At 39.0% G+C, this 22,519-nt stretch overlaps 1 protein-coding gene across 1 annotated transcript in view; it reads right to left on the bottom strand.

The window, feature by feature from the left end:
* Window positions 1-475: 475 nt before the first annotated feature.
* Window positions 476-22,519, bottom strand: part of ANKRD55 (ankyrin repeat domain 55) — a 90,062-nt gene continuing 68,018 nt past the window's right edge. Inside the window, exons 10-11 of the mRNA XM_036746784.1 lie at window positions 14,046-14,147; window positions 476-597 (exon numbers count right to left, since the gene is read on the bottom strand). Coding sequence (XP_036602679.1) covers window positions 476-597; window positions 14,046-14,147 — 224 coding nt within the window. The remainder of the gene's footprint in view (window positions 598-14,045; window positions 14,148-22,519) is intronic.

Raw genomic sequence — 22,519 nt, forward strand, 5'->3', positions numbered from 1 at the left:
AACTGTGAGTAGCTATTAATTTTAATTAAGGCAAAACTCTTCAAGATGGAATTTTTCCAATCAAGCCTGGAATATGTTTATGATATGAAAGCCAGCAAAGCATATTGACCTTTTATATTACTAGAGAGAAATTATTTAACAAAATCAAGAAGCTTTCCACAAAGCAAACACAATCACACAAGCAATTGAGAATATATATATTTATACTATTTCTTTTGTATGGAGGTCACAGGAACTCACAAACTTACAATGTAAAAAATATGTTTATATGCTATGAAATTCTGAATACTTCTTTGCTAAAATGTATTATGTTTAGAGTTGAGAATGTGAAGTTACAAAAAAAGTAATGGCTCATTAGTATACAATTTATAAATACATCTTTCTTATAAACTATGACAGTCATAATTAAAATATTTATTCTGTATCCATTCTGGCTCACCCTTCAACACACATTCCTGCAACCAATGGCCCATGGCTATTTCTCATCAGATTCTATTCTGGAAGGTTTTTCACTTTCTCCTCTTGGGATGGTGGGTCCTTTCTGGCTTGGGATGGCAGGAAGCACCCGGCTTGTCCTTAAAGGTTCTCCAGACAGAACTAGCAAGAAAACAAAATAGATGATTTTTAAAAATCTCTTGACTCGGGGACGTGGTGAGAACTAACAAAGAGAGAATTCAATTTAACTCAAGCATTTATCAAGGGTCTTCTACATGTAAGGTGTTGTGTAAGGCAGCTAGGGATGCAAGGACAAACCAGAAATTGTTCTTGTCCTCTAGAACATCTTAAAAAGCTTACATTCTATTCCTTTGGAGTACAATACAGAGGCTTAGAGATGTTTTTGTACCTTCTAGAATGTGGCTAGTTAGTATCTGGATTGTAGAAGAAAAAAGGGAGAAAAGCACATTTTTTGAAGCTGGAAAATAAGTTTTCAGAGTTTAGTTCATAAAAATTATAAATGTCAAAAACAACTACATGACCCAGCCAAGGATTACTAAAACATGATTAGGCTGATTGCAGATTCCCAGCAGTATTCTCTTTTGGGTGTGGCAAGAATTGCACGAGTGCTGACCAAGTAAATGCAGACTCCAGAAACCAATTTGCCTTATGGTTTAAAGCATGATGCAAACCCTGAAAGCATTCTAATTTCATTTTACCCATTTTGGGGGGATAGGTGGGTTGGAAAGAAACAACAAAAAACAAAATAATAGTCATTTATATAGTATTTTTTACATACATCATTTCCTTTGACCCTTAAGTTAAAAAAAAACCATACAACAATACCCCCAAACAACTCTGTGAGGTAAGTACTACAGGTTTTATGATTTCCATTTTACAGATGGGGAAATCGAGGTTCAGAGAGATTAAATGACTTGCCCATCATTACATAACTCCTATCTGAGGCGAGATTTGAACCCAATTCTACATAATTTCAATTCTAGCACTCTATCCACTTGTCCACGCTGCCTCTGAAAACAATATGAAACAAGAAAACAAACCCCATAACTCTCCTCTTGGCTATATTTACCTAGTTCTAAATCTGACACAAGAGCTCCACTTTTTTTTTCTCTGAATGAGCCTCAGATAGTTCGATTTTTAAAATGATTTTAAGATTGATGAGGCTTTTAAGTTCTGCTTAAATTCTATAGGCCTTTTGCCAGTCCCAACTAGGATTTAAGTCTGTATAATCCTCTCTCTCTCTTTCTCTCTCTCTCCCTCTCTCTCTCTGCCTCTCTCTCTCTCTCTCCCTCCCTCCCTCTGTCTCTCTTTTGTTCCTTCCCTCCCTCCCTTGTAAAAGAGCAAGTGGTTCCACTTCCAGAGATTTATAGACAAACTAGAGTCCACTCTTCTGACTCAGAAGAGTCCACCCTTTTGATTCTCAGTGGCCAAACATCTTCCACATAATACCAAGTCACCGGGAAAAATCAGGAGTTGTTATGTCATCTCAATAAAGTGCATGGCCTTGAGAAATGCCCCTGAATCCAGCTCCAATTCATTTGATCAGGAAAGGCATCATTGCACGGTGGTTAGTTTTGAAGCCAGAATGAGCTGAGTTCAAAAGAGTCTCTGACACATATGGTCAGTGGGACAAGTCACTTAAGCTCTCAGTGCTCCCAACAACTGTCTTGGAAAAAGGTGCTGACCTGCATTGGAAGGGAAAGTTTCTTCATCCAGGGCTTTCCTGTACCAAAGAATCCACAAGTCCAGTCCCCATCCCTTCCCTTTGAACAACTGCCTCGTCCTCCTTCATACGTAAGCTTTCACTGAATGACACCATGACTCAGTGGATAGAGGGGGGCCTTGGGATTCATATCCTACCTCTGACACTTTGGCTGTGTCACTATGGGCACAAATTAGCATCTCCTGCTCCAGACCCTTTAAGATTGCAGATGAACTTGCTACCAATGTACAATAGTACATTTGTACATTGAATCTCTTTCTAGAAGGGGCCCTGCCACCCACATTTTGAAGAGATATTAAACATAAGTCACACTAAACTTTGTTCTAGAAATATTCCCAGAATTCATATGGCAGTAGGGCTAGAGCCAGAGAGAAAAAAGCCTGACCTTTCTCTTTGGGGTTAGTACTCCCACCCTCCCCATGAATCTGAGTCAACAGAAGCCTGGAGGGAGAACGCCTTATAGTTCTCAGGGCCATGGGTCATATTTATTATACGGCAATCTGATAGAATTAAATACTTGTTGGAGAATGTCTCAATTCAAAATGCTTATTATGAAAAGAAAAAAAAACCCACAGTGCCATTGTATTTAGAGTTAGTCCACATAATCACATAAGCTTCCCTATGTGCATATACTGTGCTAGGAGCTTGCAGTCATTTATGGAATTATCAAGTTCATCCTCTTGTTTTCTTCAAGCTGTAGCTACTGACAGGCAGCATGGTGTAGTGGAAATAGGGCTGGACAGAGTTCCAGGAGAGACCACAGTCATGTGACCTCGGGTAAGTCACTTAATATCTCTGACCTCAGTTTCTCCATCTGTAAAATGTGGATCGCAGTACTCACTCTAGAAATTCTGTGGGTTTGTTGTGAAGAAAGCACTTTACAAATCTTAAAGCATCATATAAATGTGAGGAGTTATTATTAAGAAGCTCTTATTGTCTTTTTCATTTAAATTGATGGGGTAGCTGAGAAGGGGAGAAGTCTACCAGTCACTGAGAGCCACAGGATGGGACTGCTCGCTTTGCATTCTGTTGACCAGCCTGCACTGCTTTTACAGAATGCATAGTGTAGCAAGGAACTGATTGGGAACCCCTGGTCAAATGAATCCCTCCAACCCACTTGATAGGAAGTTAGGTGGCAATTTGGATGGAGCACCTGAGCCTGGAGTTAGGAAGACCTACCAGCTGTGTGACCCTTGGACAAGTCACTTAACCCTGTTTGCTTCAGTTTCCTCATCTGTAAAAATGAGCCAGAGAAGGAAATGGCAAACTACTCCAGTATCTCTGCCAAAAATCCCCGAATGGAGTCACAAAGAATTGGGTATGACTGAAATGACTGAACAACAACAACAAAGTCCACTTGATGAAATTACAGGATGTAAGGGGAAGGTTATAGAGTCTCTGAGATATCTGGAAGGCAATGTGGCATAGTGCATAAAGTGCTCCTTGGTGTCAGGCAGAGCTTCCTTGGATGCACATATTAGCTGTGTGAGCAAGTCACTTAAAGTTCTCAAGTTTCCTCATCTCTAAAATGAAGGGGTTGGACTTGGCCTTTCAGGTTCCTTCCAACTTTAAACCTATGATATTATAATATAATGGTTTACACCTTTCGGACTTTAATGGGGGCCATTTGCTCCCCATAAAAAATGGTTTTCCCTTTCAGACTTCGGTCAAGGTGAAATAAGTACAAAGAATTTTTTCTACTTCCCTCCTCCTTTAGAAGATTTGAAGAATTCCTCACCCAACTGTATGAAATTTCAGGGCAACTAGCTATTGGTTATCTGAAGAATCACTCTCCCTGCTGACTTCTAAAAAGTAAGAGAAATCTCTGAAAAGAGGGCTGTCCCTGGCAGTTGAGAAGAGAGCCAGCTGCAGAGGAGGAACTCAACCCTTGAGAAGGAATCACTCTTTACCTTTTCTTTGATGCCTCTTCCAGAGGGTAGAAGGGGAAAGGATTTCTTTCTCCTTTCTCACCCCATTTGCAATGGTGTGTTACAGTGGGCAAATCACCCAATAGAATTTGTGCCCATCACAGAGGAGGACCAGAGGGTCCAGCTGCAGATACCAGTTGAGTTGCAGAGAGAAATGCTTCTGTGTGTGTGTGTGTGTGTGTGTGTGTGTGTGTGTGTGTGTGTGTGTAGAGGGTGGTGGGTGAAGCAGCATGAAGATACCACGAGAAGAGAAAAGACATTAGGGTCCTGCTGTGCCAGGGGTGTGAATTGCTTTGGCCTATGTATTCCCTAAATGCGTATACTCACTCTTCCTCTTGCTGCTGTGTGCATTGTGTAAGAGTGTGTCGAAGATTTGTAGGGAAATGTTTTGTGGCCTCTGCTTTGAGCTAATTGTGACCTTTGCTAATTATTAAAGGAGAATGCACCAGGGGGGACTCATGAGCTATATCATTTTAAGAGTGCAGACCCACAGAGTACCTTGAACTTGTAGAAATGTTCTCCCTGGTGACCCAACCTGTGTGTGTGTGATTTGGGGCGGGATATGCAAGAGAGGGTGCTACAAAAGGGAGAAATATTTGCACAAATACAGTCAGATGTTGGGGTGGCCCAAGGCTATAGGGGTTTAGCACTGTGGTGGATCAGAAATTCTATGGTAGCCACATTTCAGGGAGGACAATGAGATTTCGCTTTTTTAAGAGACAAAATGGAATTTCCCAATGACCTGGAAAATATCCTAGGGAATTAGGAGGGGCTATAACACAAATGAATGAGGTATTTTCCTCAAAAGGGAAAGATGAAATGTCCTAGGATGTTTTCCCAGAGATTTATTAAGGCTCTTTCCCTGCATCTATCTGGTCTTTTGTTATCTCTTGTGTGATAGGACTAATATTTACCAGAATTTCCCTGATGCAGCATCTTTCCCCTAACTCACAATAACAGGAGGCCCAGGGGGGTGCTCCTTCCCTAATCCTTAGGGACTAGCTTCCCTTAAAAGGAGATGGTGCTGTCCCAGGTACCTCTCTGATCCTGACTTAAAGGCATAAGAAGACTTAGACATGAGCACCTAGGGCCTCTCAGACTTGATGGATTTCTGAATGCCACGTGAGTCACCATGTCCTTCACCACATTCTGCTCTGAGGACCAAATGCATTTCCATATGGAGATGAGAAGCCACATCCAGAAAAGCCACTGGATCCTTCCTAAATGTGTTAGGACACAGTATACCTACTTGTGTTAAATGTTCAATGACATGTGAGTGCATTTTGTCCCAACATTGAATTCAAACAAAGAGAAAGCGTTAGAGTTGCCTCCAATGCCTTGTTTCCTTGAAGACTTTTCTTGACTTTTATGTTATACCTCTCTAACTTCACTTTTCTTCCTCTCTACTTTCACTTCATTTCAATTCTACCCTGTCCTCTGCTCTTGAAACCTTAGCCCCTTGTCCTTTTACCACTTATCTCTTGCCAAACCTCAGCTCTGGACTATTTTCACCATCTGTTCGCACCACTCCTACACATGAGCTGCTAAATACAGCTGGAGGAAATCTCACAATTATGTTGACAGGGTACACTTCAAATTCATGTTATCCCACCTCATTTAGGCACTCACGGAATCAACAGGCATTTATCCAACATCTACCATGTGCTGGGCACTGAACTAAGCCCTGGGAGCAGTCCTTTCATATTTCCCTAATTGATTCCTTATTTAATCTCTGTCCAAAGTTATTCCACGTATCTTCCCTCCTCAAGCCTCTCATACTTTTCTTCTCTCATCCCTCTCTGAGCATTTTGCTCTACTGAAAAAACTGAGGCCGTTCAAACTGTTTTCCTTCTCTCTTCATCTCAATACTCCTTGACAGCTCCTCCTTCTCTCTTTTCTTTTCCCCCAGTCCCTGGCAGAGGGAAAGCCCTTCCCCTTGACAAGCCCAAGTCCTATACATGTGCATTTGATCCCTTCTCCTCACATCTTCTCTAACAGATTGCACCCTCAATTGCCTTCCCCACCTCTCTACACCCTTGAATCTTCTCTTGGTAAAGAAAGCAAAAGCAAAACAAAAATTAAGCAGGTTCTCTCTATTGTCAGTTATCATCCTGTCTATCCCCTGAAAAGATCCTATCCCTTCTTTGATTTTCCCTTTTCTCTCAATATAACTAAATAAACAAGTTTTGTTGATCTTAAATTTCCTTGACACCTTCAACTATTCTTTCAAGGATTCTTGACATTTATAGTTATCTGCTGTTATCTGTCTTTGCTTCCATCTTTTGTACTTTTATTTTTAAAATCTAAGTTGGTTGGTGTGCTCCCTGTACATCCATATGGATTTCTTTAGAAAAATCCCTATTTTTTCTTCCTCATTGTGTTCCTTGAATTGTTTTCCTTTTTGTCACTAGAGTTTTGTTCTTGGGTATTTCCTTTTCCACCTCGGTTAACTTGCCCTGTAGCATTTTTATCCTCAGAATGTTACTTAGCTTTTTCCTTTGAACTCTTTGAAATAAATCTACTTTTCCAGAATCCAGGGTGCATGCCAAACTTTGTACAATTTCCCCTTCTCCTGTATCACAGACTCTAGGAGAAAGGGGTTTCTCCCAAGGTTTCCATTATTTTCATCCCAACAACCAGTTCTTTCTTGTTAGTGAGAATTAGATCCAGAATAAAATTTCCCCTTGTTGGTTCCTCTGCTTTTTGAAGAATGAAATGATCACAAAAGCAAAACAAGATGTTAGTTGTTCTGCTTTTTAGGGGCTTGGGTGGTAAGGGGAGGGGAGGGGAGGGGAGAGAGAGAGAGAGAGAGAGAGAGAGAGAGAGAGAGAGAGAGAGAGAGAAAGAGAGAGAGAGGGAGAGAGAGAGTGAGCAGTGGTCAGCGTAATTTAAATTCCCCATGACTACTATATCATGACTGGGTGTCAAATTTGTAATCAGTTTCCCAAACTCCTCATCTGTTTTCTCTTTCTGTTCAGGAGGTCTGTAGTAATACTCTAAAGATAGCATCACTTCTATGTCTTCCTCCATTTTCATTCAACCTAAATACTCCCCATCATCCTTTTCATTTTTGGGTTCTCTATTTCCTCACATAAGTATAACTTCAATATGTATAGTACTGTGCCCCTGGCCCCCTTTTAACTTACTTATACTAATCTATTCACTGCAGAAGTAGGTTGAAACAGACTTCTAGGATTATCATAGAGGGAAGAGAAATGAGTATGCATAGAGAAAAGATTAGAACTAGAAAGTGAATATGGATAGCTTGACCATGTTTCAAGGGGACTTGGTATAAGGAGAGGTTGGATTTGTCTAGACTGGGGATGAGCCTTATTTATTCTATGTTTCTGTAATTGTCTACCTAAACCAAAGTGTTAGTGGGTTGGTTGGCAACACATACCCTTTCAGCAGGTAGAAACAAGTGAGTTTAGCACCTAGTTAGCAAGAATAGTAATTGCAATAGGAAGCTACTAAATGATGCTTCCTGATGACCCAGGGCCTCTGTATCTACATGGAACACCTCAGCATTTATGGAGAATCCTTTTCCATTTGACTTTCTGTTGTGCATCCTCTATAAAAATGGCAGAGACCTTTAGTGAACATATGTTTCTCTGCTTTATGCCTCACTTGTTATCAATACACAGAGGATTGTAAAACAAAGTTTTTTCTTGTTCTTATATCTTTTAAGGAATCTTGTATGATTTTGATATATTCATGGAGGTTAACTCGTTGGAGGAGAGGCTTCAAGGTGACATTTGGCTCTACAGAATCAAATACATGCTTTTAAAAAACAACCAACCTATCTATAATAAATAAATGTATATTATCTGCACCTTTCAAATCCTATAAAAGTGTGATATTTTGTAAAATATTACTTAGGAAAACCTGCCTACTCCTATCTCATATCTTCATCAATTATTTTCCTCAATGTGCATGTAAATTACCCTCATAAATATTTTATAGAGATGAGAAAGTAAGCATGTGGACAGCAGTTATCGATAGTTCCTCAACTATCTTTTTTTTTGTAATGTAACCAATTTCCTCCACCACAAATCGAATGAGGGGGACAGGGATTGAACCTCTTTTATTTCCAGGTTCTTTGGCTCATTATGGACCTCTCCCACCAGCCACTTAGTATTTTTAGAAATCAGCTGTTGTTAGCAAATCATAGACTCCTTTACAGTAGTAAAGAACAAAGGCCATTTGCTTAATAAAACAAAACCATGAGATCAAGGAAATACATTAGTAGTAAGGACTCTACTCCCATGATCCATAGGTCAAGCTAGCTAGTTCACCTTAATTTCTAATCCTTTGGGATAGAGGATTGTGAAGCCAATCTTTCTCCAAGCCCATGAGACACAGAAAATGAAAATGTTGAGATCATAACCCAATCACCACAAGACCATCGACTCTTCAAGATTAGGAAGCCATGGTTGCCTGACCACAAACTTGGCTCAACTCAGAAATGTGGCTTCTGGGGGGAGGTGTGATCTGTCCAGGGTCTATCAAAGTATGAATGACATTGAGCCCTTAGTCCAACCTGTGGTCCAAAATTGTGGCCAAATATAACCTCAACATATGCTTTCCAGAGGAAAGGTGGACTCCCCTAATTGATGGACAGATAAGGCTCTGACTCTCTTTCCTTCGAAGGTAATCTTCCTTACATTTTCTGATCTGAGAAGTGGTCTCTGTTACTTTCTGCCAGCTTCCAAATGAAATGTTCCTGGTAGAGAGATGAGTGTCCTAGGAAAGGATACAAGGGCAGGGTGGCATCTGTCATGGTAAGAAGTGAAGAGTATCAGGGCAGCAAGTGTGCAGTGAGTAGAGCACTGGCCCTGGAGTCAGGAGGCCCTGAGTTCAAATCTGGCCTCAGACACTTGACACACTAGCTGTGTGACCTTGGGCAAGTCACTTAACCCCAATTGTCCTGCCTTCCCCCCTCAAAAAAAAAGAAGTGAAGAGTATGGATAACAATCATACTCCTGGAAGGATGTTGCATAGCATATGGTTTTGCATGGCTATGACTGACAGCGGTCCTCTCTCCATTCTAACTTCTTTTCTATCTCCGTTTTCTTAAAAGAAAAAACCCAATAAAATGCAAACCTCTTGATGCTATGTACCTATACATATTCCCTCCCCTCCATGAAAGCCACATCCCAATGATCTCTGAGATCATTAAAGCCCTTAGGTTAATATTAAAGTCAGTGATTTTTTTCCTCCTCTCTTCTAGGTGTTTTGAAAAGTAATTAAGCAATGCTTTCCACATTATCCAATGTGGACTTCCTTTGTCCTCCTTCCCTTTTTGGTCTTCTGATCTTTTATTTTCTTTAGTGCCATTTTTAACTTCCTGATGAAGAATTGCGACACCTAATCCATGGATTCATCTTCATTGAAGAAGAAAATAGTTTCTTATATATATCCTGACAGAGTTTATCTATTTTTTCATATGTCATGTGAATTTCATTCTTGAATACTCTTAGGATAATGTTTCTTAGTTTGTTCTCATCAAGCTATATTTAAACTTATTTTCTTTACTTCCATTTCCTGTTTTATGAGGTGATATTACTCATAATCTTCCACCATACTTCTCCATAAGATTTTACAAATGCATTTACAATATGAACTGATGTTACTCATAGCTGTCATATCTCTCTGCTTGGCAAGGAGATAAGATTCTTAAGGGAGTTTCTAGGCTCCTTTGGTCTTCCCATTGTGGCAACTAATTTACACATATTAAGCATTCTTAAAAAATGGTGCTAGTCTGCATTGATCTATGTTCTTTTATCTACTCTTATATTTAGGCATCAATAGCTTATTTAAATGTCAGAAAACTGCTTTGGAAACGACTCCCATATCAGTAATTGGTCATTTACTATCTGTTAAATTACAACAAATTCCCTTTTTGGCATTATTTGGTGCTTGCCATATATCAAGCCACCCAAGTCTTTTCTTGAAATATCCATGATACACAGGCATGGACCTTTTGTTTAGTCTATAAGTCTTTGACTTCCCTTATTCCTGAGCCAGGTTTTCTAACATATTTCCCATCATCAAACTTTGCATTTGCATTTCAGTCACCCTTACATTTAAGTCACCAAGTAGTAAGGAATATTTTGATGCAATAGCTATGTTGCCCATGGCAAGTCTCTTACTTGCTGCCTGCCTGTAAAATGGAGATAATAACAGGGTTGTTGTGAGCATACAATATAAAAATATAAGTAATGCACTTTGTAAACCTTAAGGCACCACATAAATGTTAGTTTTCTTGTTGTTGTTGTTGTTGTTGTTGTTGTTGTTGTTCTTGTTCTTGTTCTTCTTGTTCTTGTTCTTGTTCTTGTTCTTCTTCTTCTTCTTCTTCTTCTTCTTCTTCTCCCTCTCTTTCTCCCCCACAGAATTCTTTATAGAATTTCTCTCCTTCCTCATAGATATTGGCAATCAGCAACAATAACAATAAATAAGCATTTGTTAATCAATTTAATTATTTTCTTGGTGCTTTTGGCAAATGATTCAGCATGAACACTATAGTATGAAATGACCAAGTGCCCTATGATGTTTCTTGTTGCCTTTGGATTCTGGATGAAGCAAACTCTGTTATTTACTATTCCAAGTGGAACCTGTGAGCCATCCTTTCATTGAATGTAACTTCCTTTTATTTTCTGTTTTTATTTATAGTAGGTTTCATTTATAGCTTGCAGAAAGGTCAAGATTGATGATTCACATCCTCTGCTCATTGGTCACTGGACAAGGCTCTCACACTTAGAGAACCAACAACTAAAATATTATTTATAGATGGCTTAAAAACTGTGATTCTTACTTAGTCCCCTTTACCTTCTCCCTTACTTTTCTCCCCATCCCTCCAATCATAGGGCTAACACCCTTAGGGTAGGATGAAGGAAAATTAAAATGTATAAGTGTCAGCTAATATTATTATTATTCTATAATGCTTTTATGCTGTATTGAGTTCTAATTAACCCGCCCTAAAGACTTCATAAGATGAAGTGTGATATGGTAGATAGAGATCCAGCCCAGGAGTCAGGAAGCTGGGTTCAAGCCCTTTCCTTGTCATAAACTGATTATGATCTTGGACAAGTCATTTAACCTCTCCGTACTTGGAGAATTCTCTAAGACTATAAGTTGTAGAATATTGGCTGATCTGTGTTGTTGGAGAGAGTTTTCTTACTGGGAGTTGTAATGACAATTCGAATTTGAAGATCTTTCCCACCCATTAATAGGCCATGTGACCTGCTTATGTCACAGGAAGCCTAAGTCACATGTGGTAGGAGGAGCTTGCTGAGAGGAAAAGGAAAGTGTGTCACAGGAAATGCAGAGAGATCATTTAGAGCTGAGGGAAAAGAGCAGATGAAGGTGTGCTAGCTGGGCTGTGAGTGTGTTTGTGGGAAGGCCCCAGCAGGGGATAGGAAGGTTTGGAGATGGTGAGGTTCCATGCTGTGATATTGTGTTTTAAGTTCCTTGCTGTCATGATAAAGTGGGCTTACTGGTTTTGGGAGTTGGTTGCTGCTTGGAAGGATTGGACTTCTTGGTTATGGAATCTGGTCCTCTGGTGTCTGAATAAATGTTTTACTTCTACCTTCTACATGGAGAGTCTCTTATATTTTGCAATACAGAAATACATAGGCATGTTCACAATTATTGTTGATGTGGTTTTTATTGCCTTGCTAATATAGGAGTTCACAACCATGTCCCAGCACTAGTATCTTCACCCACACCCCTATCTTTTCGGCTCCTTTTTATGTGTTATCTTCCCCTATTAGAATGAAACTTCTTTGAGGACAGGGTCTGGTTTTTTGTTCATTTGTTTGCTTTTTGCTTATATTTGTATTCCCTGCACTTAGCACTGTGGCTGGAACACAGATGCCTAATAAATGATTGTTGTTGATATTGTTCTGGGGGAAATCATAGGTTTGGGATGTAAAAAGAAGATATGATGAATCTTTAAAAAAATACATTCACCCTCTTTGAACAAGAGACTTCATTACTGGGTTTATATGCCAACAAATCATAGATAAGAAGAAAGTCCCCATATACACCAAAATATTTATAGTAGCACATTTTGTGATAGCAAAGAGTTGGAAACCAAAAAGTAGATGCCTATTGACTGGGGAATGGCTCAACCAATTGTGGTACTCAAATGTGATGGAATATTACTGTTTTGAATGAAATGAAGTATGTGAGGAATACAGAGAAGTATGGAAAAATGTATATGAACTGATGCAGAGTGAAGCAAACCAAGAGCCAAGAAAATAATATTCACAATAACCACAACAATGTAACAGCCACACACATACGCACAAGAAGTGAATGTAATGAAATTAGAAGGATCAAGCATGACTCAAATGAAAAGCTCTGAGAGGACACTCCTAACCCAACCTTTTGTAGAGGTGGAAGGTCCCCATATGTTTTATATATTAGACATAATTTCAGGCTTTTTTGATATATTGATCAATTGTGCTGATTTTCCCTGATTTTTCTTTTTTCTGTTTAAGAATATTCTTTTTATATGGTATGACTTGCTAGGAGGGGGAGAAGAAGGATACTGGTGAAAACTATGATTATGTGAAAAACAGAAGACCTTAATAAAAACTTTTAAAAAGTAAATAGCAGCTACTGACAGTTAAAAAAATACATTCACCAAAAAAGCAAAACTGCAATGTCACTTCTAACTTTCTACTTTGTATTAGTTATCTGAATACAAGTCCTTTGGAAAAAAAAAAGATCTCATAGTTCTAGTTAGTTTAGTTTAGTTTTGGATTTTCCATAGAGCTTACCCAGGTGCTTTTTGTATTAAAAAAAAAGCACTTATGGAATTGAATGGACCTAGCAACAGCAGGAAGCTCCTCCTACTTTCAGTTACCTACTTAAATTCTGATGGGAAGGAGAAGACCACTATTTTGTCAGATAGGAAAAGGAGGCTCCCTGATGTCCCAGCACCACCAGGAAGAATGGGAGTTTGTATTCTCCTGCTCAGTTCAAAGAAAAATTTCAGAGAATGCCTTGAAGCTTTCAGGGTTTTGAATAGTTCTAAGAATACTCTCTGGATGTAGAGTGTCAAAGCCTTGACATTCATACTCATGACATATGCTCACCAGCTGGCCAGTTTGCATACATTAATAATATTTTTCTGCTCTTCAGGTATTTGCTAATTCTCATCCTCACACACCTCACCAATCAGGCTAATCTGAAATTTTCTGATCATAGACAAGACTAATTTTCTCCTTTTTTGTAGGGGATTGAGTACCCTTCAAGTATGGAAGATAAATATCTTTATCAAAAGAGAAAAGACTAGCATATGGAGGTTATTTCTTAGAACTCATGCTTTAAAAAGTCCCAGCCAAAACAAAACTTCTAAGGAAGAGCCATTAAACAAATGAGTGCTATCCCTAAAGATTAATTTCATATATTATTGTGGTGAGATCTCAGTAGTTTCCCATGAGAAAGAATTCCTTTGGACCAGGAGTTCTTAACGTCTTTTGTGTAATGGACCCCTTTGTCAGTATAGTGAAGCCTGTGGCTCCTTCTCAGAAGAATTTTAAAAAAGATCATCATTGAAGGAAATGTTAAATTTTATTTAGAGGCCAGTGAAAATAAAGATGTAATTTTTCCCCATCCAAATTCCTGGACCCTGTGAAGTCTATTCATGGATCCTGGGTTAAGAACCCCTGTTTTGCAATTTTTCTCCCAATTGGATGAAGACAATCAACTCGATGGCTCAAGAAAAAGCCAGAGAACCAGGGCCTTGTTGGTTGACTAGCAGGTTGGGGGCAGAGGAGGGGAGGATGGGAAATAGAAGGACTTTTTTTTTGTTTTTCCTTTACATTAGAAATCTGACATCCAACATTCCCTTTAAAAATGAAATTAAACAGGAAGAACAGGTTTCTAACAGGCTAGCAAAAGAAGTCAATGAGGATAATGATACTTACATTTCCGAACACAGTGAGATGGTATTGGAGCTAGACTGTTGCGCACGAAAGGAGTATCCCTTACTTTGGTTCTGTCTAGGGGTAAGTGCTGAAAACTTTGCCCTGTGGACAAATATAATCACATAATTCAGTGGAGAAGAAAATGCTAATGATCATTTCGAGTGGGGAGTGAAATCAGAAAGGTTGTTAAGGATTAGGAACTTTGGAGAGACCCTCCCAAAAAAAGAAGAAAGATTACTTGGAATGATTTCTTGAATGAATTGTATCTACATGAAAATTTACTTAAAAGTATATTAAAATCATAGAAACTTTGAGTTGGAATTGTCCTAACCCATACATGAGTGGAAGCCCTTCAGAAGGTCACTGACAGATGTCATCCAGCCTCTACTTGAACATCTCTAGTGATAGAGAATTTATTTCCAAATAAGCCATTTTGACATAGGTAGGTCTAATTGTTAGGAAGTTCTTCCTCATACTGAGTTAACATCTGCTTTGCTGGTAACATCTGCCCACAAGTCATAGATCTGTTTTGAGGGTCCAAGAAAAATAGGACTAGTCTTTCTTTCACGTGACAATCCTTATAATATTTGAGGTCAGTGGCCATGCCCCTTTCCCTCAAGTCTTCTACCCTCCAGGCTAAAAGCTCCCAAATTCTTTCAATTGAGCTTCACATGACATGCTTTTATTACTATATAATTCCAGGGTCTAACACTTAACATGGTACCTGGCATATAGTAGGTGCTGACTAAAGATTTATTGACTAGGTCAGAAGGCACATACAAAGTCATCTAGTCCAACCCATGCCAGAACAGGAATGCCCCTTGCAACATCCCTGGCAAGAGGTCATCTTGCACATGGTTGAAAACTTCCAGTGGAGAGAGGAACCCACTACTTTCCCTCCCAACTCTTCCAAGGAAGTCCATCCCACTTTTGGGTGAGTCAGTTGCATAATGGAGAGAAAGCCAGCCTTAAAACCAGGAAGACCTGAGTTCAAGTCCTGTCTCTGACACATATTGGCTGTGGGTTCCTTGGCAAGTCCCTTAATCTCTCAGTGCTCTAAGTAATTCTCTAAGACTATTAGTTGCTAAAGAGGTCCTAACCTATATTAATAGAGGGAATTTCCTTACCTGAGAATTCCCTGTACCAATAAACCATAGGTTGGATTCCTTATGATTTGATTATGACATGATATGATTAATTCCTATTCCTTATGATTATTAGCAAGTTTCTACCCATTCCTAGCATTGCCCTCTGGATCTGAAAATGTATCTAATCCCACTTCTGCATGTCATCTCTTCAGATATCTGAAGCTATTTTTCATGTCCCCAGCCCCTGAGTTTTCTCTTTTCCAGGTGAAACATTCCCAGTTTCTTCAACTTATCTTGACATGGCATGTCCTGCATGTTCTCTAGTCACCTCAACATTCTGATTGCTCCTGAACATTCTTCCTAAAAGAGACATAGAACCAAACAAGTATTTCAAATGTGGCCTGACCCGGGTAGAGTTCAGATAACCCTCAGAAGGGTTATCTCCCCTCTTTTATTTTGGACGCTATTAATTCAGTCCTCTATTACTTCAAGCTAAGGTCACTTTTGCCATGTCACAAGTACTATTGAGTTACATTGAGCTTGCAGCCCACAAAAACCCCAGGATCCTTCTTACATGAGCTGCTTTCTTAGTTATTTTTCCCCTATTTTTCATATGGTTTTTTTTTTAAAATTCAAGTATTAGGCTACATTCATACCCATTCAATTTCATCTGAACAGATCTGGGTTACGTTTCTAGCCTGTTGAGGACTTTTCAGATACTAAGCCTGTCATGTAATACATTAGCTGTATCTTTCAATTTTGTGTCCTATGAGCATTTGAGTAGCATGTAAACTATACCTTCATCCAAACAGCTCAGGACCAAAGACAGATCTGTCAGCTACAATACTAAAGACTTCCTTCCAAGTTGACATGGACCTGTTAATCATTATTCTTTGGGTACATTCTTTGAGTCATAACCAGAATCCACTTTGTTACTACTACTTAGCATATATGCTCCATCTTATCCAGGAGGATAGCATGAAGGAGCTTTTTAAAAGCTTTGATGAAATCCAGGTTGGATGGATAATAGATTCAGGGTTTGAAGGAATCGTAGAGACTCTCTAGTCCAATCTATTCACTTTAAAGATGCTTTACTAGGTCTCTGATATTTGGATATACCTATCAGTCTAGTAACTCTTTCAAAAAAGGAAAAAAGGCATCTATTTGTTTAGAATCTTACTCTTTCTCTTTTAAAAAAATTAGGATGCCATTTTCCTGTTTCTATCTATTTGGCACTTATCCTGTCCTCCATGATTTTTTCAGTACCCTAGGCTTGAACCTATTGAGGCCAATTAGGTCCACTCTTACCATCTCTTCACTTAGGGGTGGGTTTCAGTCTTTGCTAACCTTTTTTGTTTTTATTTTTTGTCTAGCCTTCCAAATCCCCAAATCGATATCCTTGGCAGTGAAACAGAAGCAAAATAGAAATTCATTAGCTTTGCTTTTTCTCTCTCTCTTGTCATCCTGTCTGCTAAGCATTCTTACCCAGAGATCTGCTGGGAAATGCTCAACAACCTACCATCTGGCAAGGAAATGTACACACAAGTTGAATTTATATTATTAAAATTTTCTCCATCACTTTCTTAAGACCAGACAATACCAAAACAGCAAACCAAGCACTGATTTGTGGTGTTTGCTGATTTCTGAGGCATAAATGCTCGTACTGAAAATTTAGCAATTGGCTTTTGTGAGCCAGCACACCCCTGATTCTATTCTGTTTTTATCTTCTTCTTGACTCCAACATAGCTTAACAAACTCCTTTTGTCTCTATAGCATTTCATTTTGAGCTTCAGGACACTCTTCCTGTAGGACACTGTCCCAATTTATCCTTAGTTACCTGCCTTTGCTTACATCTTCTCTATGTGACTTTTTTAAAAACTCTAAGGTGTTCGACAACTTCTCTATGCTTCCATGTTGGTCTCTTTAGAATAGTTTCCCCTTTGTGTTCTTCATCAGCATTGCTTGTATTTGTGTCACCAAAATTTCTTTCTTGAGAGCTTCCCTTCCCACTTGGACTAACATCTATAGAGTTTTTGCTCCATTAATCCTTTATTGGAACTCTTTGAAATCTTACATCCAGGGAAATATCAGGCAATGCCCAACTTTCCTTTCCTTCTCTATCATGAACTCTAAGATTGGAACGATCACTTCCTCCCAATGTTCCTAGCATCATTTATACTCTAGCAACTAGTTTCTCCTTATTGCTCTGAATCAGGTCCAGAATAATGGTTTCTCTATTGCTTGGCCATAACAGACTTAAATGAACATTAAGACAAGTCAAGAATTTATTAGTTGCTTTGCTTTTAGCAGAGATCCAACTCCAGAAGATCTCTGATAGTTTCAGCACATATTTCCAATACATCATGCTTTTGTCCCAGGTTTGTGATCTATTTCCTGAACTCATCTATTTCTTCCTTCTGGCCCAATGGTTTATAGTAGACTCTTATTACAATATTGCTTCTGTTTCTTCCTCCATTCTTCCTTATTCAGATGTTCTGTTAAATTTCTTCTTTTTTGGGTCATGAATTTCCTTAAATTAGTTTTTATTTTAAATATTCAGTGCCACTCTATTGCTGTATTTTGTTCTTTTTATGTAAGGAACTCCTTCCTTAGACATATTATAGTCATGAATTCCATCCTACTAAGTGATACTTAGTGATATCTAAGAAATCAAATTTATCCCCTCATCATAAGATTTCTAGTTCACCTTGTTTATTACCTTTACCTTTTATATTTGTGTATAGACATCTAAGGTCATGGGCATATGTGTATATGTATTCACTTGAAAATTTTGGTCATCCTCCCCTGAATGATGTGGAAGTAAACACGATTATCCACATGTAGTCTGAAGAGATTACATCTAGAATTTTCCTTGTCTGAACATTGTACTTTTATTAATGAAGTCTAAGATTTAATTTAGAGTTTTTTGTTGTTGAATTGTTCCATCACGTCCTACTCTTTGTGATCCCATTTGGGGTTTTCTTGGCAAAGATACTGGAATGGTTTACTGTTTCCCTCTTCAGTTCATTTTACAGGTGAGGAAACTGAGACAAACAGGGTTAAGTGACTTGCCCAGGTCACACAGCTAGTAAATGTCTGAGGCTGAATTTGAGCTCAGAAAGATGAATCTTCCTGATTCCAAGCCCAGTTTTTACCCACTGTGCCACCTAGCTGCCCAACTAAGATTTAGCTTTATTGCTGTTATTTTTGTGGGGCCGGGGAGGGTGCTTTCACACTGCTAACTCATATTAAGCCAACAATCCACTAAAATCCCTGGTCTTTTTCATGAAACTTGCTCTCTACTTATGTCTTCCTCATCCTGTACTCCTAAAGTTGCTTTTTTGAACCAAGTGCAGAACTTTACATTTATCCTCATTAAATTTCATCTTATTAGATATAAGTCATCTTTCTGGCCCATCGAGTTCTTTTTGGATTCCTTTTTGGATATTCCTTTGGCTTGCCACCACACCTTTAAAACAAGAAAGAAGGAAAAATGGCAGACATGGAAAGTAAGGTCTAATTTGTCATATAATAAGTGCTCAATGGATTTTTAAAAGTAAATGAATGGCCCCCTAGTGTAGAAGCTCCAAGGGGGAGTAACAAAACTGTTCAAGAGATCTCTGAACTCATTCTTAGTACAACAGATTTGAGTTCTGAATATCTGAAAATTGAAGTGAACCAAAGAAATCCTTGAGTCTTATGATGCCATCATTGACACTGTTAACTACAATCTCTCAGACAGTTGGAGATTTGGCAAGGGTGGTGGGGGGTGGTAGAGAGGGTGGGGGGTAGCATATTTTGGTACATTCCTTTGGCTAGTGGTCTAGTGGCTAAGGAGGAACTCAAATCACAACTACATCTTGGATGGATTTTCAGGGTCTTCCATTACGAATTTGCAAGGGAATCATAAGACTAAACAAAGCATATTTTCTCTTTTAGTTTCCTTTTGGGTGAAGACCTGCAAAGTCATAGAATAAAAGAGCTAGAAGTGATTCTAGAGAGCTTCTGCCTGGTCCAACTACCTCATTTTGAGGGTGGGGACAATGAAGCCCAGGGAGGGAAGTGACTTTACCAAGGTTACACATATAAATAGTTGCAAAGTCAGGCTAAAATGCAAATCCAAAGCTATTTCTATCATACCCTATTGCCTTTCCCATTCCACTCTGGCTAGCTGACTTACAGATCAAAGCATTGGATTGCCAGGTCTGTGTCAGAATGCTATGACAAAGGAAAACAACTTGGAACTGAAATGTGACCAAAAAAAAAAAGAAAAGGAAAAAATAGAATGCCATGGCAGGTTATCTGGGTCTATCTATAGACTGCCAGTATGGCTTCCTAAGTGATATGATTTAAAGTGGGCCTGAGTAAAGGTCCTTATCCTGGAAGTATCCAACACATTGTGTATCATTTAAACACTATTAAATACTTTCTTTGATTCTTAAACCGTTTTGGTCTTCAATGAAAAACAATACAAAATAAAACATGAAGACCTCTGGGGAAAGTCATAGCCCTTATCAGCTAACATTTTATTTGTGACATTTTTTTTAGCAAGGATTAACAAGAAATAGACCTTGGCTGGGTGCTTATGTGAATATTTAGGATATGTAAAGGGGGAAAGGACAGGAGGGGGAGAATATGGGCAACAAAGGGAAGAAGGTTCTAGACTTGTCCCTGGAACACTGCCACATGAAATCACAAATCCAAGTGTGTAGAAAGTAGAAAGAAAGGTCTTTCACAGTTTGATGAAAGTGCTTAGAGTGGATGAAGGATCTGTTGAAAAGTTTTTTAGAAAGAAGTTTCACAAGAGTTTTCTGACCATGTCGGTGGGTGGGGGCTATTTTGGGGAGAGATAAAGTGAGCATTTTCTTGTATTGGAGCCCACAGAAGGGGCTATTTTCTGGCTATTAGAATAGGCCGTGTTTCTCTCATTCATCTTCTTTAAAAGCATCAGTCAAAGGGAATTATGCTGATATGATTGTATATTCCAACTCATTAAGATAAGTGCCCCGGCCCCCTTCCCCCCTTCCTCAGCCCCTAGTCCACTTTGTCAGTTCTGGGTAACAGTTAAACGGTAGTCATTAAGGCTAACAGTTCTGGGTTGCTGATGTAAGCAAAGTGCAGCAACTGCCAGGAATTCAAGCAGTAACCCAGCCCATCCCCATTATTATCTATTGAAACCAAGGCAGGAGTGGAGAAAATCCAAAAGAAAGTGGTTATCAAAGTTTGTGCCAGTGGGGTAATGGTATTATTTAAATTATCCAATTACTTTACCACAGCAAGTCTTTGCCTCTAATACAGAAATCCTGCTTAGAAAAGGGCTGAAATTTTACTTCCATCATCATAGCTGAAAAGCCGGAAAGGGCTCTATTGGATTTCTTTCCACATTCCTCAGTAGCCTCAATACCAAGACGTCTGATTGGGATAAAAATTACCCATCAGATCCATGTAAGGAGGGGAGAGTAAGAGGTTCTGTGTTAGGGAAGATAATGCAGTTTACCACAAAACTGTATTATGGTTGTCAATCAAGGAGTGCTATGGCTAAATGACAAGATACCCTGTGAGAAATGGTGCATGGTACCAACTTGGAGCGATAAAATGCTTGCTTGAGATAAGCGATGTAAAGGATATGTGGGATTGGAAAGGAAGATGATTGGGCTGTCATGAAGTGAGAATGGAAAAAAAATAGTGAGAGGATTCTGGGAAAATGGCAGAGTAGTCAGAAAACTTTCAGCTCTCTACATTTCCTCCAAAAAAAAGACAGAACATCATCTCAGAGCAGCAGAAATAAATATGGAGTAAAGCAATTGTCCTCCTAAGACAATTTGGGAAGACCCCAAGAGTGACCCAAACTTCCAGTAAAGTGCAAACCCCTCCAGACCAACTCTGCAAAATCAACAGACTACAAGCCCTGGGGGTATCTGGGTTGGGAGGCAGCCTCACCCTTAGAAACTTTCATCTTGGAGACAGTGTAGGGGTCTGATGGCTGAAGAAGAGAAGATTGAAGGACCTTCTACTGTTGAGGGACACCAAGCACAGCTGTGCTGACCAGATGCATCCTGAACTGTGGCTTCAGGGTGGAGGGGAGAGGAAGGAGCTAGCACACACCTGGTGAGTGCAGGGACCCTTTTGGCTGGGGGCACTTGCAGGAGAGCAGAGTCCCTGGTTTCAGTTCTGGGGCAGAGAGGACAGCTGTAGTTTGCAGCCACAAGAGGGACTGCAGGGAGCAAGATCATTTGCAGGACAGGCCTCTGCATAGAAGTGGAGAGGAGAGCCCAAGGTTGGGCCCCAAAACAGACCTCAGAAAATAACAGTAAGAAGGACATGACACTTGGGGCATTGGTCTCTATACCTCAGGACTACAACTTGATTATACTAATAGCTACTAGAAACAAAATAAAAATAAATAATAAATAAAAATGAGTAAGCAAAGGAGAAAGAACCCAACCATAGATAGTTACTATGGGGGTAGAGAAGAGCTGGGTTCATATTCAGAGAAAGATAATGGAGCTAAAAAAACACTCCTTTTTCAATGAGAAATGTTAAATGGTCTCAAGGACAAAAAGAGTTCTTGAGAGAATTTACAAAGAACTTTAAAAATCAAATAAGAGAGATCGAGGAAAAATTTGGAAAAAAATATGAGCAATCAAAAAAAATCAAGAAAATTATGAAAAGAATGTCAACCAACTTGAAATAGTGAAAACAATGGAGTGCCACATAGATGATGAAATGCGAAGGTGGCCTTCAGGGTGTTTATAGGGTAACCATCATTGTCAAGCATTTATAAAAAAACGGACAAAAACTCTACAGGATGGAAATAGATGACATTTGCCTTTTGTTTTAGAGTTTGAAAAGACTTTATATGCATTACCTAATTTGATCATTTTAACAATGTTATGAGGCAAAGATATTTTTATTATTTCATTTTATAGATGAGAAAATTGAAGTCATAAAGATTAAATAATTTGCCCATAGTCACACAGCTAGTGTTAGAGATCAGATTTAAATGTAGATCTCCCTGGTTCTAAGTCTACCACTTTTCCCATAGTATCACATGTGGAAAGATAGAAGGTCTCAAAACTTTACCAGAAGAGGTAGAGTGATTATATCATATAATTATCAAAGTATATAAAAATGTAACACTTTGCAGTCAAGTACAATATCATTGATGGATGACCAATCCCACAACAATGGCTTGAAGATTTGGCAGTGAGGAAGTGGCATTGTCATTTTGCTTGTTACAGGTGTTTAGTCAAAGTAGCCTGGTCAAGTACAAAAATATGGAGCTGGGGCATCAGGAAACCTGATTTTGCTAATAACTAGTTGTATTTTCTTGGGCAAATCACTTCTCTGGGCCTCAGTTTCCTTATTTGTATAATGAGAAGATTG

Source organism: Trichosurus vulpecula, chromosome 1 (assembly GCF_011100635.1).
Source record: "Trichosurus vulpecula isolate mTriVul1 chromosome 1, mTriVul1.pri, whole genome shotgun sequence".
Taxonomy (NCBI): domain Eukaryota; kingdom Metazoa; phylum Chordata; class Mammalia; order Diprotodontia; family Phalangeridae; genus Trichosurus; species Trichosurus vulpecula.